General features: G+C 43.2%; 2 protein-coding genes across 2 annotated transcripts; both read right to left on the bottom strand.

The window, feature by feature from the left end:
- Positions 1 to 5,042: 5,042 nt before the first annotated feature.
- Positions 5,043 to 10,325, bottom strand: LOC124015754 (keratin, type I cytoskeletal 13-like). Its single transcript, XM_046331205.1, has 7 exons — positions 9,708 to 10,325; positions 9,095 to 9,177; positions 7,167 to 7,323; positions 6,623 to 6,784; positions 6,364 to 6,489; positions 5,822 to 6,042; positions 5,043 to 5,627 (listed from the first exon to the last, which is right to left on the bottom strand). The coding sequence occupies exons 1-7, from the start codon at positions 10,245 to 10,247 to the stop codon at positions 5,483 to 5,485; spliced, it is 1,434 nt and encodes a 477-aa protein (XP_046187161.1). The 5' UTR covers positions 10,248 to 10,325; the 3' UTR covers positions 5,043 to 5,482.
- Positions 10,326 to 20,922: 10,597 nt separating this feature from the next.
- LOC124015701 (keratin, type I cytoskeletal 13-like) lies at positions 20,923 to 24,593 on the bottom strand. Its single transcript, XM_046331105.1, has 7 exons — positions 24,036 to 24,593; positions 23,404 to 23,486; positions 22,925 to 23,081; positions 22,514 to 22,675; positions 22,255 to 22,380; positions 21,712 to 21,932; positions 20,923 to 21,480 (listed from the first exon to the last, which is right to left on the bottom strand). The coding sequence occupies exons 1-7, from the start codon at positions 24,531 to 24,533 to the stop codon at positions 21,336 to 21,338; spliced, it is 1,392 nt and encodes a 463-aa protein (XP_046187061.1). The 5' UTR covers positions 24,534 to 24,593; the 3' UTR covers positions 20,923 to 21,335.
- Positions 24,594 to 27,424: the final 2,831 nt, after the last annotated feature.

The following is a 27,424-nucleotide window of genomic DNA, read 5'->3' as shown; positions in this document are numbered from 1 at the left end:
TGTGACAGGTGACAGATGTTTTCTGAGCATATTTGAAACACTGAATGGCTATTTACCTGTACCTGTTCAGTTACCAAGACAACAAGTTGCAAAGAAACGTCGCAGTACAATATGATCTCTCTTGACACCGAGACAACATTCTCCCCGAACAGACCTGTCTTTTCCCTTAATCACAACAGTCGATTGTTCCTTGATAGATTTTATGCATATACTCAGGTTTCACTCAACTGTATGTGTGTCCCATCTACTGTAGGAGTCTGCAGGACCGACAAAAGTATTTTTTTCCTTCCTTTTACCACTTTATAGAGTCATTAGTCAGGGCATCGTACCCCAGAAAAACTCACCTCAGGTGGGATTAAAGTAGTGTTCTTTTCCGTTAACACCTTGGCAGGGAACTTGGCATCTGAATATTTCCATATACAGTGGGGAGAACAAGTATTTGATAACCTGCAAAATCGGCAGTGTTTCCTACTTACAAAGGATGTAGAGGTCTGTATTTAAAAAAAATCAAAGGTACACTTCAACTGTGAGAGACAGAATCTAAAACAAATATCCAGAAAAATCACATTGTATGATTTTTAAGCAATTCATTTGCATTTTATTGCATGACATAAGTATTTGATACATCAGAAAAGCAGAACTTAATATTTGGTACAGAAACCTTTGTTTGCAATTACAGAGATCATACATTTCCTGTAGTACTTGACCAGGTTTGCACACACTGCAGCAGGGATTTTGGCCCACTCCTCCATACAGACCTTCTCCAGATCCTTCAGGTTTTGGGGCTGTCGCTGGGCAATACGGACTTTCAGCTCCCTCTAAAGATGTTCTATTGGGTTCAGGTCTGGAGACTGGCTAGGCCACTCCAGGACCTTGAGATGCTTCTTACGGAGCCACTCCTTAGTTGTCCTGGCTGTGTGTTTCGGGTCTTTGTCATGCTGGAAGACCCAGCCACGACCCATCTTCAATGGTCTTACTGAGGGAAGGAGGTTGTTGGCCAAGATCTTGCAATACATGGCCCCATCCACCTCCCCTCAATATGGTGCAGTCTGCCCTGTCCCCTTTGTAGAAAAGCATCCCCAAAGAATGATGTTTCCACCTCCATGCTTCATGGTTGGGATGATGTTCTTGGGGTTGTACTCATCCTTCTTCTTCCTCCAAACACGGCAAGTGGAGTTTAGACCAAAAAGCTTTATTTTTGTCTCATCAGACCACATGACCTTCTCCCATTCCTCCTCTGGATTATCCAGATGGTCATTGGCAAACTTCAGACGGTCCTGGACATGTGCTGGCTTGAGCAGGGGGACCTTGCGTGCGCTGCAGGATTTTAATCCATGACGGCGTAGTGTGTTACTAATGGTTTTCTTTGAGACTGTGGTCCCAGCTCTCTTCAGGTCATTGACCAGGTCCTGCCGTGTAGTTCTGGGCTGATCCCTCACCTTCCTCACAATCATTGATGCCCCACGAGGTAAGATCTTGCATGGAGCCCCAGACCGAGGGTGATTGACCGTCTTCTTGTACTTCTTCCATTTTCTAATAATTGCGCCAACAGTTGTTGCCTTCTCAGCAAGCTGCTTACCTATAGTCCTGTAGCCCATCCCAGACTTGTGCAGGTCTACAATTTTATCCCTGATGTCCTTACACAGCTCTCTGGTCTTGGCCATTGTGGTGAGGTTGGAGTCTGTTTGATTGAGTGTGTGGACAGGTGTATTTTATACAGGTAACGAGTTCAAACAGGTACAGTTAATATGGGTAATGAGTGGAGAACAGGAGGGCTTCTTAAAGAAAAACTAACAGGTCTGTGAGAGCCGGAATTCTTACTGGTTGGTAGATGATCAAATACTTATGTCATGCAATAAAATGCAAATGAATTACTTAAAAATCATACAATGTGATTTTCTGGATTTTTGTTTCAGATTCCGTCTCTCACAGTTGAAGTGTACCTATGATAAAATTACAGACCTATACATGCTTTGTAAGTAGGAAAACCTGCAAAATCGGCAGTGTATCGAATACTTGTTCTCCCCACTGTATCTTTTTTGTCACACTCCAGAGGTTACCATTTACCTCTAACATTTTACCTGGGCATTGCTCCATTATATATTTTGATCCTGAATACACAACACAGGGTGAAACCCTTTGTATTTTCAAGCTTTGTGATGGCAGCATCATGTTATGGGTATGCTTGTCACCGGCAGGAACTGGGGAATTTGTCAGGATCAAAATAAATATGAAAGGAGCGAAGCCCAGGTTAAACTTTTTATTTATCAGCGGGAGAATTACACATATATTAATGCCAAAGACATGCCAGAATGACTTTCCAAGTGGAGTTGAGTATTCTTGAGTGCTCCAGCCTCAGTCCAAAAACAATAGATAAATGTTGCCCTAAGACTTGTCTAAAGTTTGTAAAAACAAAAATATACCTCCTCACCTTAGCCTCACCCTTTAATTATTCATAACATATTTCCTGGTTGTTTGTGGCTGAATTACAACCCAGTCACATAGATCCGAGCCAAGCACAACAACACATAGAGCCACTGCCAGTCACTAGATTCACCCAGAACTCAACCCCTGTCTCAACCCCCAACCCCATTCAAATCCCAAGTGCTGTCGCATGTGTCTTATTACATTTGTGAAATGATGGACTTTTCTGAGAAATGCTAAATCAGAAGGGTGCAGTCAGTCAGTGAGTTTGCATTGGCGTGTTCACACAAACAAGGTGCCAGGCCAATGCAATTAAATTATATATAATAAATTCATCTGAAACACTATATCATCTATCATACACTACATGGCCAAAATATGTGGACACCCCTTCAAATTAGTGGTTATTTCAGCCACACCCGTTGCTGACATGTGTATAAAATCAAGCACACAGCTATGCAATCTCCATAAACAAACAATTCAGTAGATTGGCCTTACTGAAGACCTCAGTGACTTTCAATGTGGCACCACCATAGGATGCCACCTTTCCAACAAGTCAGTTTGTCAAATTTCTGCTGGTGCTGCACCGGACAACTGTAAGTGCTGTTATTATGAAGTGGAAATGTCTAGGAGCAACAACGGCTCAGCCGCAAAGTGGTAGGCCACACAAGCTCACAGAACGGGACCGCCGAGTGCTGAAGCGCATAAAAATAGTCTGCCCTCGATTGCAACACCCACTACCAAGTTCCAACTGCCTCTGGAAGCAAGGTCAGCACATACACAGTTAGCCGGGAGCTTTATGAAATAGGTTTCCATGGCTGAGCAGCCGCACAAAAGCCTAAGACCCCCATGAGCATTGCCAAGCTTCTGATAGAGTGGTGTAAAGCTCGCCGCCATTGGACTCTGGAGCAGTGGAAACGTGTTCTCTGAAGTGATGAATCACAGGCCTAATCACCAAATATCAGTGCCCGACCTCACTAATGCTCTTGTGGCAGAATGGAACCAAGTAAATGCAGCAATGTTCCAACATCTAGTGGAAAGCCTTCCCAGAAGAGTGTCGGCTGTTATAGTAGCAAAGGGTGGACCAACTCCATATTAATGCCCATGATTTTGGAATGCGGTGTTTGACGAGCAAGTGACGAGTGTCCAAATACTTTTGGCCATGTAGTGTATATGTGGTCTGCATCTTGATTTATGGCTGTCCACCACTGTGAGTAGAACACTCTACTTTCCAAATCTTTGTATGAGTTTTCCAAATCTCCTAAGTCTCCCACAGTCATATCTGTCAACGCGAAATGACCATCCTCTAACTCCAATACCTACTGATGTTGTGTAACAGTGGAGGCTCCTCAGAAGAGGAATAGGAGGACCCACCCTACTCAGTGATTATCAGAAAAATAATAAATAATTCAAAATTCTAAAGATATGCTTTTTTATGTAAAACTATACTAAATATACTCACATCACCAAATACCTGATGACCTAAAACACATTTTCGCAAAGAAGGCCTAAAGTAGTCTCAACAGGACACTCCAGGGTAGCACACTGGTGTACATTTACATTTACATTTAAGTCATTTAGCAGACGCTCTTATCCAGAGCGACTTACAAATTGGTGCATTCACCTTATGACATCCAGTGGAACAGCCACTTTACAATAGTGCATCTAAATCTTTTAAGGGGGGGGGGGGTAGAAGGATTACTTTATCCTATCCTAGGTATTCCTTAAAGAGGTGGGGTTTCAGGTGTCTCCGGAAGGTGGTGATTGATTCCGCTGTCCTGGCGTCGTGAGGGAGTTTGTTCCACCATTGGGGGGGCCAGAGCAGCGAACAGTTTTGACTGGGCTGAGCGGGAACTGTACTTCCTGTAGCCGGAGGACAGCTATTTTCCGTCCTTGTCTGGCTATATTGACTTCAGTATAAAGAATAGGAGGCTCATGCAACTCAGCTACCTCCATAGACCTACATGGTAGTTATGATGGAGAACACATAGAACCTCGATGTGGATGTGGATGAGATCAAGTAATAATTTGTCAACAGAACCATCAATAAAGATTATGTGGTAGAATGAGAATGGACTGTGTGGTTTCACTTGTTTCAGAGATATTAACGCTTTATCATGTCAGTCATAAGGTGAATGCACCAATTTGTAAGTCGCTCTGGATAAGAGCGTCTGCTAAATGACTTAAATGTAAATGTAAATCATAGACTGAATATATGAATATGTGAGTACGGATGTCATAGCAGATACATTTTGGCATCTCATTTAAAATGTATTGTTTTCAAATCTAAATATGTCCACTAAAACATGGTGTACAGCTCTACAGTTGACTCCACAAACACCCTCCATACAATGTAGACTCTGAAAAGAGGTAGAAATACATGTATATAATTTTGCTGACATTTTTCTACTGTCAATATTTCAATTTGTTTTGCCTGGTATGAAACTCAGTACAAGTGAATGTCATAAATTACAATATTCAAGATCATAATGACACTTGTACTTTCTCAAGACCATAGATTTGGCCTCATGTGCAAAAGATAACAGCCGAAATAATAGTCAGATGTATGGGAGCACGCCAGATCAGATAAATCAAGTTGAAAGACACAGAAGACAGAATGATGGTGTCAGCAAGTCAGAGCATCTTTATTACATTGACAATGGGGTCTGTTGTTGGTGTTCCATCCAGATGTAGTAGAATATGTTATTCTGGAGGTTTTAACCATAGAAATAGAATAACCAGAAAATAAATCCCCATTCAAGTCAATGATCCATGATGGGTGTCTGAGGGGCTTTAGCCATTCTAGAAAGAATATGAGGATGGTATGGACATCTTAAACTAGAGTTAACCGGAGCTGGCCTCAACAAATAACGATGTTATTTATTTGACAAAAACTTTTTATAAGTTGAAACATTGTATTTTAGGTTGCATGAATAAAGCACTGGGGAACAACAATATTCTATGTGCTGGCCTCTCATTTCATATACCCATTCAAGTAATTATATTTCTATGGGGTTAACCCATTACTTGCTGCAGTGCTCGCTGCGTGTGTGGGACCTTATGTGGTGTGTTTGGTTCCACTTGAGGAAACAACCTTGCCATCCACCATTTCCTCTGTGACGATCACCACCTTGCCTTTGGTGGAGGACCTGGGGCCGGAGCTGGAGGAGCTGTGGACAGATTTCGAGGAGCTGAGGCCGAGGCTGTGAGGAAGGGAAACCCATGGTTAGCATAGTTAGCATCTATGATCTATGATCATAATAAGTATCTATTAAAGGTTCATATTAAGGTCAACTTCAAAAGAACATTGTTTATAAAGTCAAATGTTGAAGGAAACATTCATTCATTTTCACTTGTTTCAAGGACCCTTGTCACCCCTCTTCCCATCCTGCCGTACCCGCTAGCCTCTCCGTCCAGCAGCCTCCTGTACTCAGCGATCTCCATCTCCAGGCGTGTCTTGATGTCCAGCAGCATCTTGTACTCCTGGCCCTGGCGTTCCATGTCGCTGCGGAGAGACACTAGCTGCTCCTCCAGACTGGTCACTTGGTTCTGGAGGTGTCCCAGCTGCATGGAGTAACGGCCCTCCGTCTCCGCCAGTGTGTTCTCCAGGGAGCCTTTCTATTGGCCGGGAGGGATAGAGATGATGGGTCAAAAACTGTGGGAGTTGGTTTTGAATTTGGATTGTTTACAGTCATACTGAAAAGTTAGCTCTAGTAATTGAATGTGCAGGCAGGTAGAGGTTAGCTATAATAATGGAGTGGTGCCTGGCTATAGCAACCTGAGGGACAGTATTAGAGACCAGGTGAAAGTGAGATTATTGAGGGTTGGTAGAGAATGATGAGAGTCAATTGTTGATTATTGAAGAAAGTTGCAGAAAATTGTGGTAGTAATGTCCCCTAAACTGTGGACCTTCGTCAGATGTTAGTAATTACGGCTCACCATGCTGAGCTGGGACTGCAGTTCGATTTCCAGGCCCTGCAGGGTGCGACGGATCTCTGAGATCTCTGACTTGGAGGTCTGGAGAACCTCTGTGCTGGTTGCCACCTCCTTGTTCAACGTCTCTGTCTGTAAATCAGTGGTCAATCATCACAGGAACAAACCAACATTTCAGCTCATGATAGAATGTGACAACGTTACCAACTAGAAGTGAAGGAACATCTACACCATGAACACAGTTTAGTGGTTCTAGAGGTTCTACCTTGGTCTGGAACCAGGACTCCAGATCGCGCTGGTTCTTGGCACTAACGGACTCGTACTGCTCACGGATCTCAGCCATGACTCTGGACAGGTCCTCCTGTGGTGCTGCGTCCACCTCCACGTTGATCTGTCCAGTCATCTGTGACCTCATGGCCAGCAGCTCCTGTGGAGAAACACATAGGGGTTAGTTTAAAGAATTAAGAAGTGACTAACCTCTGCCTGATGGTAACAACTTGACCTGCCCTCTGTCTTCATTATACATGGTCCTTCTGTAGCTCAGTTGGTAGAGCATGGCGCTTGTAACGCCAGGGTAGTGGGTTTGATCCCCGGGACCACCCATACGTAGAATGTATGCACACATGACTGTAAGTCGCTTTGGCTAAATGGCATATATATATATATATTTGAACACCATTGCTTGATACAGATGTGCTTGAATGCCAGCAGTGGTGTTCTAGTGGAGACTCTAGTGGAGACCCATAGCAGGTTGACATGGTCAATAGATGTAATACATTAATGGATATGTTCCATCAGCCCACACCCACCTCCTCATGGTTCTTCTTGAGATAGATGAGCTCCTCCTTCAGCCCCTCGATCTGCATCTCCAGGTCAGATCTGGCCATGGTCATCTCGTCCAGCATCCTCTTCATCCCGGCGATGTCTGCCTCCACTGACTGACGCATGGCCAGCTCGTTCTCATACCTGAGAGACAGAGAGAGCTTAGGTCAAAGAATTGCCGGAATGTGTTCCTCTGTGGGAATAGCAGGGGGGTTATAGATTCTAGTATTCCATTAAGTTTTGGGAAAATAACAGAACGTAACACCAGGCTTCTGATATGTCTGTTGGGAGGTGCAGTGGTGGGCCGTCAGGGGCCAGCAAGGCCTTCTCTGCTGGCCTAAACATCATCAGAATATATATATTTTTAAATATATTTCCCCACAAATATGTATTAAATTATTCCCCAGAGTAAGAGTTACACTCTTCATTTCATAGCTTTCCTCTTGGTTGCACTGCTTCCAGCCCCAGGTTGAGATTTGGAGGGCTGGTCTTCATGTTAGATCTTTTATCCAATCATATTCAGCCATCATGTGTTGCCAGGGGTCTAAAATCTGCCCTCAGGCCTTCAGAATCAACAGTGCGGGCGCTTGTAGCTTAAAGTGAAATGAAATGAATATTTAGTGTCAACCAATCAGCTTTAGAGTTGGCTATTGTACGCCTGCTTGCTGGCTCCAGTGTTACACAAGAGCCAGCTAGCAGGCATAGTGCGTGCACGTCTTTTGATTGGATTACCAATATTGATGTGCAGGTCCTATGGCCAGGTCTATGCAGAACCTCAGAACTAGGAAAATTAATTTGATGAACGAATTAATTCGCGTACTACTAAGCTGTTTTTCAACCCACAATGGCGGAAGGAGGAGAAGATATCGATTTGGTCGAGGATACAATTATAACACCATTCTCAAGACAAACCTTTCAAGAAAAGTTAGACATTGTAAGGAGAGGTCGCCCGACGCCGACGCTACAAAACCTGTCACAGGCGGGAAAGGGGTTCGTTCGCCACTTTCAAAGTTCCAACTACGAGCACTATCAATGGCTCACAGGCTCCGAGAAGCACTGAAAACTGTACTGCTGGGAATGCCTATTATTTGCAAGTGATCGATTTGGTGTTTGAAGCCAAACTGGCTTTGCAAACTTGAGTTGTCTAACCAAGGCAGCAACGAGACACCAAAGTACGGCTGGCCACTTACAAGCAATGGTGCTTTTGAAAACTTTTGGGGACACCCGAGTGGATCTACAACTCAACGAACAAGCGCGCAGGGCAACGGAGCTGCACAATGAGAAGGTGAAGAAAAATAGGGAAATATTGAAAAGACTCATTGATTGTGTCATGTTCATGGGTAAACAGGAACTGTATTTTTTTGGGGGGGACTTAAAGCTCAAAGTTTGTGGACCAGAAATGGATAGAAGAAGAATATTAATATAACTCTGTTGCACTTGGCTATGTTCTTGCCTATTAGTTGAACTGTACTGTATTGTACTGTATTGTATTGTATTGTATTGTATTGTATTGTATTGTACTGTATTGTACTGTATTGTACTGTATTGTATTGTACTCTTCCCCTGCAATTCTCTGAAGAAAAATGTCAATTTCAAGGTGACGCAACGCCTGGTTATACTGCGTTTCTGTCTAAATGTATAGTGTCTAGAGCCATGGCATCATAATGATGGCAATAAGAGGTGGATTAATTCGGGTGGGACTGTGTAGGACCTCACTGAAGGCCCAGGCCCCAGGCCCACGGCACGCCACTGTGGAGGTGAAGGGTAATGGCCATTGGCTTCCTTTTTTATAAATTCAACACAAAATTAAATAAACAGTAGTATGAGGGTTTTTACATATTTGGGGTTATTCCATTTGGTTTATAGAATGCACCAGCAGTGTACTGTTTATGTGGATGGTGTTTGATATACTTACTTGGTTCTGAAGTCGTCTGCAGCGAGCTTTGCGTTGTCGATGTTCAGATAGATGCCTCCATTCAAGCAAGTGGCAGCCTGGATCTGAGAGGTGGAGGATGGCAAAACATTTCAGGATGGGGCATGCATGGAATTTCACACTAATGCAGTACGCACAAACTGTGATACCACACTGTAATCATTGAGTTCTGAGTTTCAGCTGCACTGTAAATGATAGCCCATAGAAGCATTACAGGGAACCTGTTGTCTTTGTGAACATTGTAAAGCATGACACGAAGAAACAAATTGCACCGATTGCAATCGCCTAGAGGCTCTTAACAGACAGGAAGGATTGGTTTCAATGGTCTGCTATATTTTCAATGTTTCAGCTGCAAATATGCATACTGTCTTTGCATCTATCTTTGGTGCAATATCTTGGTTGAATCAATTATAACAAATGTGTATCATTTAGCAAATCATATTCATATCACGCTTAGTAACTTGTTGGAAAACAAGCTGATGACATGTGTAACATGTATCTGTACTCTCTAACAAAGCATAACATTGCCACTCTGCAGAATTTACCATGTTTTGACATGCTGAGATGTCATTATTTAGTTATTTTGCTCTCGTACCTTGTCCTGCAGGTCGACAATAGTAGCGTAGAAGCGAGAGTAGTCACGAGCGCTGGGGGACGTCTTGCTCTCCATGAACTGACGGATCTTCAGCTCCAGCTCGGCGTTGGCCGCCTCCAGAGAGCGCACCTTCTCCAAGTAGTTGGACAGGCGGTCGTTCAGGTTCTGCATTGTGGACTTCTCATTGGCAGACACATGGAGGTCGGCTCCACCGCCACCACCACCCCCTCCCATGCCGAAACCATAACCTCCACTGCCGCCGCCACCCCCTCCCATTCCGAAACCATAACCGCCACCACCACCTCCTCCGCCGGAACCAAACGAGGAGCTAGAGATGCGCACCCCAGAGCCTCCTGCACCTCCATACACACTGCCGGCCCTCATGGCAGTGACGCGGCCTCCTCCACCACCACCACCACCCATCGAGGAGAAGCGTGAGGAGCCCATACCCATTCCACCTCCACCTCCAGACCTCATGGACATGGTGCCACCTCCACCACCGCTGCTGCTGTAGGACATGCTAGATCTGGAGAAGGACATGGCTGCTGAGAAGGAGTCTGCCTGCCTGGGATGAAGAGGAGAGAGAATGTGGTGCCTGGCCCAGCCACTGTTCCCTTTATATGCTGCACAGGGCTTAAGGTGGGAGGGAGGTTGGGAGGAGGACACCGGTGGGGGAGGCAGAAGGGAGGAGTAGAGAAGGGAGGAATACAGGGAGGTATTACCTCATGCAGGGCAGGGCAGGGCTCCTCCACCCACTTTGACACCCTGCGGGCAGATGCTAGCATGCAGAAGGAGATGGAAGAGGATAGATAGATATGTACTTGGTGTGAATATTGAGCTTTGCCATGACACACAGAATGGCTATTTACCTGAACCTGTTATGTTACTAAGACAACAAGTTGCAAAGAAACTTCATCGTACAAGATGATCTTTGCTTGACACCCAGACAACATTCTCCCTGAACAGACCTGTCTTTGTCCCACACACTGATATCTTGCAAGAACATCTCCTGTCCTTTTCATTAAACAGTCCATTGTTCCTTGGTAGTTTTTCGGATTTTATGCGCAGACTCAGGTACCATTGTTTTAAGTTTCACTCAACCTTATGTTCAATCTCTTGTAAGAGTTTGAAGGACCGACAAAAGTACCACTTTATAGCCCCTATGGGATGAGTCATTACTCCGGGCATCTTACCCCAGGAAAACTCACCTCAGATGGGATTATAGTGCTGTTCTTTTCCCTTAACACCTTGGCAGGGAACTTGGCATCTGCAGTGTGCAAGAACAAGCTGTCGCTTGTTTGTATATTGCCATTTCACCAGAGCATTTCCTTTTCATAATTATACTCCAGAGGTTACCATTTGAGTCTCACATTTAGTATGTGAAAAAGTTTCTTTGTATTTGGTTAAAGCCAAAGAGCATTGCATCATTTATGTCCACATGTTAATAATTTGTGGTAAAGTGGATTATAGTGGCATTGGTGGAAAACGTAATAAAAAAGTCATATTTAACCTTTGTAGGTAAATTGTGACCATAGCTAACATACCATTAACATGTATGTTGCAGTGACATCACACTGGGCACACCACGTCATTTCAACATGGACATTTGGGGGATTTTTGGTTGAGATGTTGATCAATGAGAATTTAACCGACATTCACCCATTCAAAAAGACATCCAAAAGTTTGTTGAATTCCCAATGTGTTATCACTATGCTTTCAACCATCCAAAAACACAACCAAATTCCAATGGAATTCCAATGGAACTTGGTTGTCACCTAAATTAATTATAACTGCACTTTCAACCATTTAGCTCAAGTTCAAATGAGAAAACAATGACAGATATTGTGTTTTTCTGCACAACGGTATGTGTTATCATTGTGCTTCCTCTAATGAATAGTACAACCAAATGAGCTGAATTGCAGTTAAGATTTCATTAAAAGTACATTGTGCAAGCAGGGGCGGACTAGGACCAGAAATTTGGCCCTGACATTTCTGTTTTAAAGCTAAGTTCCTACACTTCTACTTAGTTTAACATGACATATAATTTTGGGTATGCAATTTCATGATAATAATTATTTAAAAAATCTAGTCCAACCCATATTTGATGTTATTCTTCCTACCAAATATGTTGTAATCTTGTAAAATGAGCAATTATAATTTCTTATTCAGAACGCCTGTGACTATCAAAATAGCCAAATGTGTTATGGTTTTTGTGCAGTTTTCACTAAGTGAATAGCTCAATTGAAGTCCCAAAAATAGGCTATATAGAAATAATTATGCTCAAATTGAAAAATCATTCAACAAAATTAAGATTTTTATCATCCTTATCGAGGTGTAGATTACATCTCACATTCAGAGTTGGCTCTAAGCGAGATTTGGTTGGGGGGCCTCCCATCAAGCGGGCAAAACGTTTAGTGGCCCCCTTCTTGATAGTGGAGAGAAACATTTTCTGCAGTTCTACACATTTTGCCATGTGGCATAGAGAACAATGTGCAATTTTATCAAACATTTCATGCAGTTCTACACATTTAGCCATGAGGTGAACAGGAAAACACAAATTTTCACAGTTGGTCAGGGTGCCCCAAATGATGGCTTACGTCGCTTATGCCTGGAGCTGGCCCTGCTCATATTCCAGCTATTGAACTTGTAAACAAGGCTGCATGGGATTTCTATTACTGGGACTCCCTGTAGCCAAAGTCAATGTCTGCTTTAGGTATAATGCCAAGAGCCGCTTTGGCTTTGACAGAGCAAACGCAGTTCCACCTCTGGCAGCGCGAAAACAACTGCTATGGATGTTTTACTCATTTTAAGGTTGAACTGTTACAAAGGTTTGTAAGAGCCTTCACTTTAGGCTGTTGTATTACAAAAATAATATTGAATTGTGTTTGGACGTCGACACAAAATAGCTAAATTTGAAGGAAATGTACCTGCTGCTTATGTCAAGAAACCAGCTCATCGCCAGTAACAAAAAGGGTGCCAACGCAGAGAACAAGGAATAACAAAAACATTTATTAACCAAAGTAAACTATAAACAAGTAACAATGGTGTGTCCATGGTGTGTCCAATTTCGCTGACGACCCTACAAGCACCGCCCACCGACATCCATATGGAAATCAAGAGGAAAGAGAAAGAATTCGGCAGACCGAGTGGGAGGGTCGTCACACTGAGCTAGTTTCATTTGTGCCACCGGCTCAGTCCTATAGATTAACGGTTGAGATGGAGAAGTAAATCCAACATACTTGTTATCGACAAGTTATTAGGCTATTTACTGTCATGCAAAAAGTGATACTGAACTATGTTTGGTCAGTGCAACCAAATATCAACATTTGAAGGAGAGCTGATCCAAATGGCTTAGTCTTATTATTTTGGTTGAGATGGAGATGTGAATCCAACACATTCATTATTAAGTTGTCCACAAACGGGAATTAAAAGCTTGAAACCCTAGGCCTTTATGTATTATACATTTTTGTCCTGGGATCGGTGTCCTTTCCAAAAGTTGACTTGTAGTAGGGTGTGGCCATAGAGATTTATTGTTGGGTGTGGATAGGTAATGAAGGATGGAGGGCCAGACAACAGAAGCACTCTGTCTCTGTTTATACAGTGCAATGAAAAGAACAGATCAAATTTTAATTAAACATCTCCTTATGCTTTGTGCCAATGTACTGACTGTACTGTCTGTAGCCCTGGGATAACATTTTAGGCATAGATATGTACACCCACATGATCATATTATTCTACCATTATCACAGAGTAGCATATGTTCTGCTGTGAAAAACATTGTCTGTTTCACCCAGCACTATATTTTGTAAGCTTGGTCATGATCATACAAAAATATTTTATCTTAATGTCTAATTGGCGATAAAACTGATTCAGGATCGGTGTCCCGTCCACTAAATTGTTGAGCTAACATAGGCTAATGCGATTAGCATAAGGTTGGAAGTAAAAATATTTCCCAGGACATAGACATATCTGATATTGGCAGAAAGCTTAAATTCTTGTCATTCTAACTGCACTGTCCAATTTACATGAGCTATTACAGTGAAAGAATACCATGCTATTGATTGAGGAGAGGGCACAATTTTTAACATGAAAAGTTATTAATAAACAAATTATGCATATTTGGGCAGTCTTGATACAACATTTTGAACAGAAATGTAATGGTTCATTGGGCCAGTCAAAAACATTGCAAATGCACTGTTGCCATCTAGTCGCCAAAAGCTAAATTGCGCCTGGGCTGAAATAATACATTATGGACTTTCTCTTGCATTTCAAAGAAATGGTACATATAAAATACAAAAGAAATCATGTTTTTTCTTTGTGTTATCTTTTACCAAATCTAATGTGTTGAGGGTTGGATCCTTATTAAGAAGTTAAGAAAAATAAATAAAAAATTGAAAATAAAAAAATAAAATTAACATGTACAAGTAGATAGTGTTAAAGTGACCATGGAAAGATTATAAACAGAGAGTAGCTGCAGCATAAAAGAGAGGTCTGGGTAGCCATTTGATTAGCTGTTCAGGAGTGTTATGGCTTGCAGGTAAAAGCTGTTAAGATGCTTTTGGACCTAGAATTGGCGCTCTGGTACCGCTTGCCGTGCTATAGCAGAGAGAACACTATAACTAGGGTGGCTGGAGTATGACCATTTTTAGGACCTTCCTCTGATCCCGCCTGGCATAGACGTCCTGGATGGCAGGAAGCTTGGCCCCAGTGATGTACTGGGCCGTATGCACTACCCTCTGTAGTGCCTTGAGGTCTGAGGCAAAGCAGTTGCCTCAGTTGGTGCAGCTGTAGAACCTGTTGAGGATCTGAGGACCCATGCCGAATCTGTTCAGTCTCCTGAGGAGGAATAGGTTTTGCCGTGCCCTCTTCACGACTGTCTTAGTATGTTTGGACCATGATAGTTTGTTGGTGATGTGGACACCAAGGAACTTGAAGCTCTCAACCTGCTCCACTACAGCTCCGTTGATGAGAATCACATAAAGAATTTTCGATAGTAACATTTTTAAATCGTATTTGTTATTCAAATTAAAAGCTTATTGAAAACTCGCCTTTGACACACACTTGTAAATAGTACTTACGGCATGGCACCGACAGAGATGATTGCCTCACTTTGAGTTCTTAGGAAACTATGCAATATTTTGTTTTTTTTATGTATTATTTCTTACATTGTTACCCCAGGAAATCGTAAGTCTTATTACATACAGCTGGGAAGAACTACTGGATATAAGAGCAACGTCAACTTACTGACATTACGACCAGGAATACGACTTCCCGAAGCGGATCCTCTGTTCGGTCCACCACCCAGGACAATGGAGCTAATTCCAGTCGGCAATCCAAAACATCGACTTCGCGGAAGGGGCAGACGAAGCGGTTACCTGGCGAGGCTCCGTAGACGTGCACATCGCACACAGCTCCAGAGTACACTACTAACCAATTTCCAGTCTCTTGACAACAAGGTAGATGAAATTCGAGGGTTGTCTTCCAGAGAGACATCAGAGATTGTAACATTCTCTGTTTCACGGAAACATGGCTCTCTTGGGATATGTTGTTGGAATCGGTTCAGCCACCAGGCTTCTCCATGCATCGCGCCAACAGAGATAAACACCTCTCTGGGAAAAGGAAGGGCGGAGGTGTGTGCTTTATGATTAACGACTCATGGTGTAATCATAGCAACATACAGGATCTCAAGTCCTTCAGCTCACCCTACTATCAAGTGCCGGCCATTTTACCTACCAAGATAATTCTCATCAGTTAAAATCACAGCTGTGTACGTTCCCCCTCAAACAGACACTGGACTATATGCAAACTGGAATCCATATATCCTGATGCTGCATTTATTGTAGCTGGGGATTTTAACAAAGCAAATTTGAGGACAAGTCTACCTAAATTCTTCCAGCATATTGATTTGCTACGCGCATGCGCAATACCCTCGACCACTGCTACTCTAACTTCCGCAATGCATACAAATCCCTCCCCCTCTCTCCCTTCGGCAAATCCGACCACGACACCATCTTGCTCCTTCTGCCTTATAGGCAGAAACTCAAACAGGATGTACCAGTGACGAGAACCATTCAATGCTGTTCGGACCAATTGGATGCCACGCTTCAAGATTGTTTTGATCACGCGGACTGGAATATGTTCTGGTCAGCCTCAGATAACAACATTGACCTATACGCTGACTCGGTGAGTGAGTTTATAAAGAAGTGCATTGGAGATGTGGTACCCACTGTGACAATCAAAACCTACCCTAACCAGAAACCGTGGATGGATGGCGGAATTTGCACAAAACTGAAAGAGCAATCCACCACATTTAACAATGGAAAGAGGTCTGGGAATATGTCTGAATATATACAGTGTAGCTATTCCCTCTGCAAGGCAGTCAAACAAGCGAAATGCCAGTACAGTGACAAGGTGGATTCGCAATTCAATTCAGCGGTTCAGACACGAGACGTATGTGGCAGGGTCTACAGGAAATAACGGACTACAAAAAATAATTCCAGCCACGTCTTGGACACCGACGTTATGCTTCCAGACAAACTAAACACCTTCTTTGCCCACTTTGAGGATAATACAGTGCCACCATTGTGGCCCGATATCAAGGACTGCGTCCCCCCCTCCTTCGTGGCTGATGTAAGTAAAACATTTCATTGTGTTAACCCTCTCAAGCTGCAAGCCCAGATGGCATCCCTAGCCGCATCCTCAAAGCATGCACAGACCAGCTGGCTGGTGTGTTTACGGACATATTCAATCACTCCCTATCTCAGTCTGTTGTCCCCATATTCTTCAAGATGGCTACCATTGTTCCTTTACCCAAGAAGGAAAAGATAACTAAACTAAATGAATCCCACCCCGTAGCACTCACTTCTGTCATCATGAAGTGCTTTGAGAGACTAGCCAAGGATCATATCACCTCCACCTTACCGGCTACCCTAGACCCACTTCAGTTTGCATATCGCCCCAACAGGTCAACAGTCAATGCAATTGCCATCACACTGCACACTTCCCTATCCCATCTGGACAAAAGGAATACCTATGTAGGAATGCTGTTTATTGACTACAGCTCAGCATTCAACACCATAGTACCCTCCAAGCTCATCATCAAGTTGGAGTCCCTGGGTCTCAAACCCGCCCTGTGGTATTGGGTCCTGGACTTTCTGACTGGCTGCCCCCAGGTGGTGAAGATAAGAAACAACATCACCATTTCGCTGACCCTCAACACTGGGGCCCCACAAGGGTGCGTGCTCAGCCCTCTCCTGTACTCTCTGTTCACTCACAACTGCGTGGTCATGCATGCCTCCAACTCAATCATCAAGTTTGCAGACGACACAACAGTAGTGGGCTTGATTACCAACAACAATGAGACAGCCTACAGGGAGGAGGTGAGGGCACTCGGAGTGTGGTGTCAGGAAAACAACCTCTCCCTCAACTTCAATAAAACAAAGGAGATGATCGTGGACTTCAGGAAACAGCAGAGGGCGCACCTCCACATCCACATCGAAGGGACAGTAGTGGAGAAGGTGGAAAGTTTTAAGTTCCTCTGCATACACATCACAGACAAACTGAAATGGTCCACCCACACAGACAGAGTGGTGAAAAAGGCGCAACAGTGCCTCTTCAACCTCAGAAGGCTGAAGAAATTTGGCTTGTCACCCAAAACCCTGACAAACGTTTACAGGTGCACAATCGAGAGCATCCTGTTGGGCTGTATCACAGCCTGGTACGGCAACTGCACTTCCCTCAACCGCAAGGATCTCCAGAGGGTCCCCGGGGCAAACTACCTGCCCTCCATGACACCTATAGCACCCAATGTCACAGGAAGGTCAAACATTTTTTAAATCAACCACCCGAGCCATGACCTGTTCACACCATTACTATCCAGAAGGAGAGGTCAGTACAGGTGCATCAAGTAGACAATGATTGTAGGGTGTTCCAGAAAGAGTGAACATCAAAATATTTATTTATTGAGGTATCAGGGAAAGCTGTGTGCTTAGTGTGTCTTGAAAGACTACAACTTGTCCCGACACTTCAAGACGAAGCATGCAGAAAAATAGGAATATGTCTTCAGAGCAGAAGGCAAGAGAGTTTCTTTCTCAGTTGCAAAAGCAGCAAGGACTTTTCACAAAACTGCATTCAGCAAATGACGGAATTGCAAGAGCTACAAAAAGCTCCCACAAAATTAATAAACAAATCAAGCCTTTTGCTGAGGGCAAATTCATGAAATAATGTTTACTTGACTCAGTTGCAGTTGTTGATATTCTTACGAGCCATAACCCCAGACTTTGAAATTACAGAGGGGCTTGCTTCAGTGCAGTCAATGAAGAGCACAACCACAGAGACATATTTATTGGAGGAGGATAAGTGTGTGGCAAAGCAGGGACTGATTTTTGAAAAGTTACCCGTGTGACCACTGATGGGTGCCTAAACAGTCACTAAAGTGGTAAACATCAATAGTTTGTCTCATTGTTGGAAGAGACAGAGTCGGGTCATGCAGATCTACCCTACCACACACATGTGAGATGGCTGAGTTTGGGGAAGGTACTTAAAAGGGTGTGGGACCTGAAGTCGGAGATTGCTGGGTTTTAGCAAATGAAAGGAAAATATGTGGAACAGGGAAACCCAAGAGCAGACTCAGATGAGGAGACTGGGATGAAGTAACCAAGGTATTTATTGAAACACAGGGGGAAGATGGAGTGCAGGTCAGGGGAAGCTTGGACGGGTTGCAGGAAACCAGGTGTAGAGGCTGAGTAGAGACTGAGGCTGGAGCGAGAGGGGTTGGGACAGGGTAAGCAGGTCCGGAGGGGAATCCAGGACAGAGTAGCAGGATGATGAGACATTGGACTGGAGACAGGGACCAGAGTCAGAGCTGGCGGAACTGTAGCGGAGAACAAAACAGCATCAGGCATGGAAAACAGGCACAACAGGATCTAAATAGAAACAAACGGCTAGAACCGTAGACTGACTGAGCAGAGATTACGATCTATCAGCGTGGAAGTGGCAGGGCTGAGTATTTGTAGAGGTCTTGATTATAGAACAGGTTGCAGCTGGTGGGATCTGCTCTGACTCCAGCACACCTGTCTCCACCCACACAATCACACACACACAGAGAGAGAGAGAGTACTGGGGGAGTGGCGGCAGGTCAAGGAGACACAGGATGAGCAGCAGAGGGCATTGCAGGAGCAGATGTGACATCAACTGCAAGATAAAGAAAGGGTGGCTAATTTTGCCTTCACTGTGGACATCATGGCCCTCATGAATGAACTGAATTCCAAACTACAAGGGAAGGAAGGGTCTTTTTGCACATTAGATGTACAGCCTTGTTAAAGCCTTCAAGGGATAATTACTCCTCCTGACCCGTCAAGTAGAAGCCAACAATCTCACCCACCTTCCGACACTACTAGTCTGTTCCCTATCAGATGACAAGTGGGAGAAGTATACACCACTGCTGCCTGCTTTGAATGGTGTTTTCTTGTAATTTTGAGGATTTCAAAGTGTTGGAAAATGACATGCTGTTGGTTTCCTCTCCTTTCACCTTCAATGTGGATAACGCTCCCACTGACCTGCAACTTGACCTCATCGATCTTCAGTCTGATGCAGAGATTGGAGAACTATTCAAAACAATGTCACTGACGAGGTTCTATGCATCTCTTGATGAACAAAACTTTCCAAAGATTAGGAGTCATACTCAGAAGATGTTTGTACTGTTTGGGTCAGCAGTACACTACTGTTCAAAAGTTTGGGGTCACTTAGAAATGTCCTTGTTTTTGAAAGAAAAGCACATTTTCTGTCCATTAAAATAACATCAAATTCATCAGAAATACAGTATAGACATTGTTAATGTTGTAAATGACAAGTGTAGATGGAAATGGCAGATTTTTTATGGAATATCTACATAGGCGTACAGAGGCTCATTATCAGCAACCATCACTCCTGTGTTCCAATGGCACGTTGTGTTAGCTAATCCAAGTTTATCATTTTTACAGGCTAATTGATCATCAGTAAACCCTTTTGCAATTATGTTAGCTCAATTTGATGTTATTTAATGGACAAAAAAATAGCTTTTCTTTCAAAAACAAGGACATTTCTAAGTGACCCCAAACTTTTCAACAGTAGTGTAGGTGACCAGACATTTTCAGTGAAAAAATACAACAAATCAAGGCACAGATCCTCTCTTGCTGACTCTCACCTCTCAGCAATTCTACGCATAGCGACGTCAGAAACTATACCTGACTTCCCTGCTCTAGTCAATGCCCATCAGAGACTTCACTCCTCACACTGATTGAGTAGTTTAAAGGTAATGTTGAGCTCTCTTTCTTTTGTTTTTGTGCATACCCTTTAACAAGAGTTCTGTCCGTGGTGCTGAATGCACAGTGTACTTTTTCTTCCCTGTAGTTCATTGCATGTTTAATAATGGAAATACCTACCAATAGGAGAACATGGTTGTGGTTTATTTCTGTGCATGTTAAAAAAGTAAAATAAGTAGCATATCTGGACGTGATTTACAGTAGATATATCTGTCAACAGAGTCATAGACATGATGTATAATCCTGTAATATGATTCTGGCCCGCAAAGGCAAAAATATATACGAATGTGGCCCTCCATGGAAGAATTTGCCCAGATCTGGTTTAGTTATTTATTATTAGGATCTGACTCCTGACCCCTCTACATAGACCTACATGGTAGTTATGACAGAGACAACCCAGAATGTCAAGTAATAATTTGTCAAGACAACCGTCAATAAAGATTATGTGGTTGAATGAGAATGGACTGTGTGGTTTTACTTGTTTCAGAGATATTCATGCTTTATCATAGACAGACTATAAGAATGTCTGAGTATGGATGTCATAGCAGGTACATTTGGTGTTCTCATTTCAAATGAATTGTTTTCATCATTCAACCAAAACATGGTGTACAGCTCTACAGCTGACTCCACAAACACCCCCATACAGTACATACCTCTGAACCTAATGCTTAACATGTTTGGAGTTTGATTAATTGAGATTGAATTGTATAATTTTGCTGACAACTTTAATTCAGCGTTCATACATTTAATGCTAAGTATTAAACTCAGTAGAATTGATTGTCATTATTACACTATTCAAGATCATAATGACACATGTACTTTCTCAAGACCATAGATTTGGCCTCATATGATAGTCAGATGTATGGGAGCACGCCAGATCAGATAAATCAAGTTGAAAGACACAGAAGACAGAATGATGGTGTCAGCAGGTCAGAGCATCTTTATTACATTGACAATGGGGTCAGACATCCATATGTAGTAGAATATGATGTTCTGGAGGTTTTAACCATAGAAATAGAATTAGCAAAAAATAAATCCCCATTCAAGTCAATGATCCGAGGGGTTTTAGCCATTCTAGAAAGAATATGAGGATGGTATGCACATCTTAAACTAGAGTTAACCAGAGCTGGCCTCAACAAACAATGTTATTTATCTGACAAATACTTTTTATAAGTTGAAACGTTGTATTTTAGGTTGTATGAATTAAGCACTGGGGAACAGCAATATTCTATGTGCTGGCCTCTCATTTCATATACCCATTCTAGTAATTATATTTCTATGGGGTTAACCCGTTGCTTGTTGCAGTGCTCGCTGCGTGTGTGGGACCTTATGTGGTGTGTTTGGTTCCACTTGAGGAAACAACCTTGCCGTCCACCATTTCCTCTGTGACGATCACCACCTTGCCTTTGGTGGAGGACCTGGGGCCGGAGCTGGAGGAGCTGTGGACAGATTTTGAGGAGCTGAGGCCGAGGCTGTGAGGAAAGGAAACCCAAGGTTAGCATAGTTAGCATCTATGATCTATGATCATAATAAGTATCTATTAAAGGTCAAACACCAATAGATTCATGTCAAAAGTAACAATGGCTCATATTAAGGTCAACTTCAAAAGAACATTGTTTATAAAGTCAAATGTTGAAGGAAACATTCATTCATTTTCACTTGTTTCAAGGACCCTTGTCACCCCTCTTCCCATCCTGCCGTACCCGCTAGCTTCTCCGTCCAGCAGCCTCCTGTACTCAGCGATCTCCATCTCCAGGCGTGTCTTGATGTCCAGCAGCATCTTGTACTCCTGGCCCTGGCGTTCCATGTCGCTGCGGAGAGACACTAGCTGCTCCTCCAGACTGGTCACTTGGTTCTGGAGGCGTCCCAGCTGCATGGAGTAACGGCCCTCCGTCTCCGCCAGCGTGTTCTCCAGGGAGCCTTTCTATTGGCCGGGAAGGATAGAGATGATGGGTCAAAAACTGTGGGAGTTGGTTGGGATTTTGAAATGTTTAAAGTCATACTGAAAAAGTTAGCTCTAGTAATTGAATGTGCAGGCAGGTAGAGGTTAGCTATAGTAATGGAGTGGTGCCTGGCTATAGCAACTTGAAGGACAGTATTAGAGACCAGGTGAAAGTGAGATACTTGAGGGATGGTAGAAAATGGTGAGAGTCAATTGTTGATTATTGAAGAAAGTTGCAGAAAGTTGTGTTGGTAATGTCCCCTAAACTCTGGTCCTTGGTCAGATGTTTGTAATTACGTCTCACCATGCTGAGCTGGGACTGCAGTTCGATTTCCAGGCCCTGCAGTGTGCGACGGATCTCTGAGATCTCTGACTTGGAGGTCTGGAGAACCTCTGTGCTGGTTGCCACCTCCTTGTTCAATGTCTCTGTCTGTAAATCAGTGGTCAATCATCACAGGAACAAACCAACATTTCAGCTCATGATAGAATGTGACAACGTTACCAACTAGAAGTGAAGTAACATATACACCATGAACATAGTTTAGAGGTTGTAGAGGTTCTACCTTGGTCTGGAACCAGGACTCCAGGTCGCGCTGGTTCTTGGCACTAACGGACTCGTACTGCTCACGGATCTCAGCCATGACTCTGGACAGGTCCTCCTGTGGTGCTGCGTCCACCTCCACGTTGATCTGTCCAGTCATCTGTGACCTCATGGCCAGCAGCTCCTGTGGAGAAACACATCGGGGTTAGTTTAAAGAATGAAGAAGTGACTAACCTCTGCCTGATGGTAACAACTTGACCTGCCCTCTGTCTTCATTATACATTTGAACACCATTGCTTGATACAGATGTGCTTGAAAGCCAGCAGTGGTGTTCTAGTGGAGACTCTAGTGGAGACCCATAGCAGGTTGACATGGTCAATAGATGTAATACATTAAGGGACTGTATGGATATGTTCCATCAGCCCACACCCACCTCCTCATGGTTCTTCTTGAGATAGATGAGCTCCTCCTTCAGCCCCTCGATCTGCATCTCCAGGTCAGATCTGGCCATGGTCATCTCGTCCAGCATCCTCTTCATCCCGGCGATGTCCGCCTCCACTGACTGACGCATGGCCAGCTCGTTCTCATACCTGAGATATGGAGAGAGCTTAGGTCAAAGAACTGCCTGAATGTGTTTCTCTGTGGGAATAGCAGGGGGTTATAGATTCTAGTATTCCATTTAGTTTTGGGAAAATAACAGAAAGTAACACCAGGCTTCTGATATGTCTGTTGGGAAGGTGTGGTTATTGTGGAGGTGAAGGGTAATGTCATTTAGCTTCCTTTTTTATAGATTCAACACAACATTCTGTAAAATGCAGTATGAGGATTTTTACAGATTTGGGGTTATTCCATTTGGTATATGGAATGTACCAGCAGTGTACTGTATCTGTGGATGGTGTTTGATATACTTACTTGGTTCTGAAGTCGTCTGCAGCGAGCTTTGCATTGTCGATGCTCAGATAGATGCCTCCATTCAAGCAAGTGGCAGCCTGGATCTGAGAGGTGGAGGGAGGATGGCAAAACATTTCAGGATGGGGCATGCATGGAATTTCACACTAATGCAGTACGCACAAACTGTGATACCACACTGTAATCATTGAGTTCTGAGTTTCAGCTGCACTGTAAATGATAGCCCATAGAAGCATTACAGGGAACCTGTTGTCTTTGTGAACATTGTAAAGCATGACACAAAGAAACATTTTGAACCAATTGCAATCGCCTAGGGGCTCTTAAGAGACAGGAAGGATTGGTTTCAATGGTCTGCTATATTTTCAATGTTTCAGCTGCAAATATGCATACTGTCTTTGCATCTATCTTTGGTGCAATAGCTTGATTGAATCAATTATAACAAATGTGTATCATTTAGCAAATCATATTCATATCATTCTTAGCAACTTGTTGGAATACAAGCTGATGACATGTGTAACATGTATCTGTACTCTCTAACAAAGCATAACATTGCCACTCTGCAGAATTTACCATGTTTTGACATGCTGAGATGTCATTATTTAGTTATTTTGCTATCAAGGACACATGTCTCGTACCTTGTCCTGCAGGTCGACAATAGTAGCGTAGAAGCGAGAGTAGTCACGAGCGCTGGGGGACGTCTTGCTCTCCATGAACTGACGGATCTTCAGCTCCAGCTCGGCGTTGGCCGCCTCCAGAGAGCGCACCTTCTCCAAGTAGTTGGACAGGCGGTCGTTCAGGTTCTGCATTGTGGCCTTCTCGTTGGCAGACACATGGAGATCGGCTCCACCGCCACCACTTCCCCCTCCCATGCCGAAACCATAACCACCACCACCTCCTCCGCCGCCGGAACCAAACGAGGAGCTAGAGATGCGCACCCCAGAGCCTCCTGCACCTCCATACACACTGCCGGCCCTCATGGCAGTGACGCGGCCTCCTCCACCACCACCACCACCCATCGAGGAGAAGCGTGAGGAGCCCATACCCATTCCACCTCCACCTCCAGACCTCATGGACATGGTACCACCTCCACCACCGCTGCTGCTGTAGGACATGCTAGATCTGGAGAAGGACATGGCTGCTGAGAAGGAGTCTGCCTGCCTGGGATGAAGAGGAGAGAGAATGTGGTGCCTGGCCCAGCCACTGTTCCCTTTATATGCTGCACAGGGCTTAAGGTTGGGATTTAGGTTGGGAGGAGGACACCGGTGGGGGAGGCAGAAGGGAGGAGTAGAGAAGGGAGGAATACAGGGAGGTATGCAGGGCAGGGCAGGGCTCCTCCACCCACTTTGACACCCTGCGGGCAGATGCTAGCATGCAGAAGGAGATGGATGAGGATAGATAGATATGTACTTTGTGTGAATATTGGAAATATACCATTGTCGTGCAACTCCACCCCCCCCCCATCTCACTCCATAGATGGTGTCTGCCTGCACAAACATATAAAATTGCACACAACCATAAACAGATGGATTTCCTCCGCCATAATAGCGTCTGGTTGAAAGCATAGACAAACCTGCTTCTATTCTCCCCAGGTAGGTCAGTCAGTCAGTCAACACACAGTTTAAATTTGACAGGTGAGCTTTGCCATGACACACAGAATGGCTATTTACCTGAACCTGTTATGTTACTAAGACAACAAGTTGCAAAGAAACTTCATCGTACAAGATGATATTTTGCTTGACACCCAGACAACATTCTCCCTGAACAGACTTGTCTTTGTCCCACACACTGATATCTTGCAAGAACATCTCCTGTCCTTTTCATTAAACAGTCCATTGTTCCTTGGTAGTTTTTCGGATTTTATGCACAGACTCAGGTACCATTGTTTTAAGTTTCACTCAACTTTATGTTCAATCTCTTGTAAGAGTTTGAAGGACCGACAAAAGTACCACTTTATAGCCCCTATGGGATGAGTCATTACTCCGGGCATCTTACCCCAGGAAAACTCACCTCAGATGGGATTATAGTACTGTTCTTTTCCCTTAACACCTTGGCAGGGAACTTGGCATCTGCAGCGTGCAAGAACAAGCTGTCGCTTGTTTGTATATTGCCATTTCACCAGAGCATTTCCTTTTCATAATTATACTCCAGAGGTTACCATTTGAGTCTCACATTTAGTATGTGAAAAAGTTTCTTTGTATTTGGTTAAAGCCAAAGAACATTGCATCATTTATGTCCACATGTTAATAATTTGTGGTAAAGTGGATTATAGTGGCATTGGTGGAAAACGTAATAAAAAAGTCATATTTAACCTTTGTAGGTAAATTGTGACCATAGCTAACATACCATTAACATATATGTTGCAGTGACATCACACTGGGCACACCACGTCATTTCAACATGGACAATTGGGGATTTTTGGTTGAGATGTTGATCAATGAGAATTTAACCGACATTCACCCATTCAAAAAGACATCCAAAAGTTTGTTGAATTCCCAATGTGTTATCACTATGCTTTCAACCATCCAAAAACACAACCAAATTCCAATGGAATTCCAATGGAACTTGGTTGTCACCTAAATGAATTATATATATAACTGCACTTTCAACCATTTAGCACAAAGTTCAAATGAGAAAACAATGACAGATATTGTGTTTTTCTGCACAATTGTATGTGTTATCATTGTGCTTCATCTAATGAATAGTACAACCAAATGAGCTGAATTGCAGTTGAGATTTCATTAAAAGTACATTGTGCAAGCAGGGGCGGACTAGGACCAGAAATTTGGCCCTGACATTTCTGTTTTAAAGCTATGTTCCTACACTTCTACTTAGTTTAACATGACATATAATTTTGGGTATGCAATTTCATGATAATAATTATTTAAAAAATCTAGTCCAACCCATATTTGATGTAATTCTTCCTACCAAATAGTTTGTAATATTGTAAAAGGAGCAATTATAATTTCTTATTCAGAACACCTGTGACTATCAAGACAGCCAAATGCATTATGGTTTTTGTGCAGGTTTCAGTAAGTGAATAGCTCAATTGACGGAGACAGATTTCCCATTTAAAGTAAAGTCCAAAAAACATTTCTGACTTGCAAAATCTCAGCCTCTGAATATCATACAACCTAAAGCATCGCAGAGGTAGTTGTTATGCATCGTTTTATTGAATTTGTTCAATGCCTATATTCAATCAGATCAGGCGTTAACCGGCAAAACCAGACACCAGATGTTTTGGCAGTGTTGGAGGTGGAACTGATTTGGGCGCTGTCAAATCGGTGAGCAGCTGCTCTTTCGGGCATTTTCACAGAGCCAAGCCTCACTCTTGTTAGTAGTTCAGAACGAGAAAGTGTAGGCTATATAGAAAGAATTATGCTCAAATTGAAAAATCATTCAACAAAATGAAGATTTTCGAGGTGTAGATTTAGAGGCTCAAAGCGAGATTTGGTTGGGGGGCCTCCCATCAAGCGGGCAAAACATTTAGTGGCCCCCTTCTTGACAGTGGAGAGAAACATTTTCTGCAGTTCTACACATTTTGCCATGTGGCATAGAGAACAATGGCAATTTTATCAAACATTTCATGCAGTTCTACACATTTAGCCATGAGGTGAACAGGAAAACTGGAGCTGGCCCTGCTCATATTCCAGCTATTGAACTTGTAAACAAGGTTGCATGGGATTTATATTACTGGGACTCCCTGTAGCCAAAGTCAATGTCTGCTTTAGGTATAATGCCAAGAGCTGCTTTGGCTTTGACAGAGCAAATGCAGTTCCACCTCTGGCAGCGCGAAAACAACTGCTATGGATGTTTTACTCATTTTAAGGTTGAACTGTTACAAAGGTTTGTAAGAGCCTTCACTTTAGGCTGTTGTATTACAACAATAATATTGAATTGTGTTTGGTTTTCTACACAAAATAGCAACATTTGAAGGAAACGTATCTGCTGCTTATGTCACAAACCAGCTCATCGCCAGGAACAAAAAGGGTGCCAAGCAGAGAACAAGGAATAACAAAATAATTTA

The sequence above is a fragment of the Oncorhynchus gorbuscha genome, linkage group LG26 (genome assembly GCF_021184085.1).
Source record: "Oncorhynchus gorbuscha isolate QuinsamMale2020 ecotype Even-year linkage group LG26, OgorEven_v1.0, whole genome shotgun sequence".
In the NCBI taxonomy this organism is placed as follows: Eukaryota; Metazoa; Chordata; class Actinopteri; order Salmoniformes; family Salmonidae; genus Oncorhynchus; species Oncorhynchus gorbuscha.
The sequence above is the reverse complement of the archived record's forward strand: the minus strand, read 5'-3'. Positions and strand labels throughout refer to the sequence as shown.

Coding starts and splice junctions, on each gene's coding strand:
- LOC124015754 (XM_046331205.1), bottom strand. CDS start 10,247: ATGTCCTTCTCCAGATCTAGCATGTCCTACAGCAGCAGCGGTGGTGGA. Junction 7,324..9,094: donor GCAGACGACTTCAGAACCAA/GTAAGTATATCA, acceptor TCTGTCTCTCAG/GTATGAGAACGAGCTGGCCA. Junction 5,628..5,821: donor CTGGACGGAGAGGCTAGCGG/GTACGGCAGGAT, acceptor CCTTCCTCACAG/CCTCGGCCTCAGCTCCTCGA.
- LOC124015701 (XM_046331105.1), bottom strand. CDS start 24,533: ATGTCCTTCTCCAGATCTAGCATGTCCTACAGCAGCAGCGGTGGTGGA. Junction 22,676..22,924: donor TCAAGAAGAACCATGAGGAG/GTGGGTGTGGGC, acceptor GTTTCTCCACAG/GAGCTGCTGGCCATGAGGTC. Junction 22,381..22,513: donor AGTCCTGGTTCCAGACCAAG/GTAGAACCTCTA, acceptor ACTGATTTACAG/ACAGAGACATTGAACAAGGA.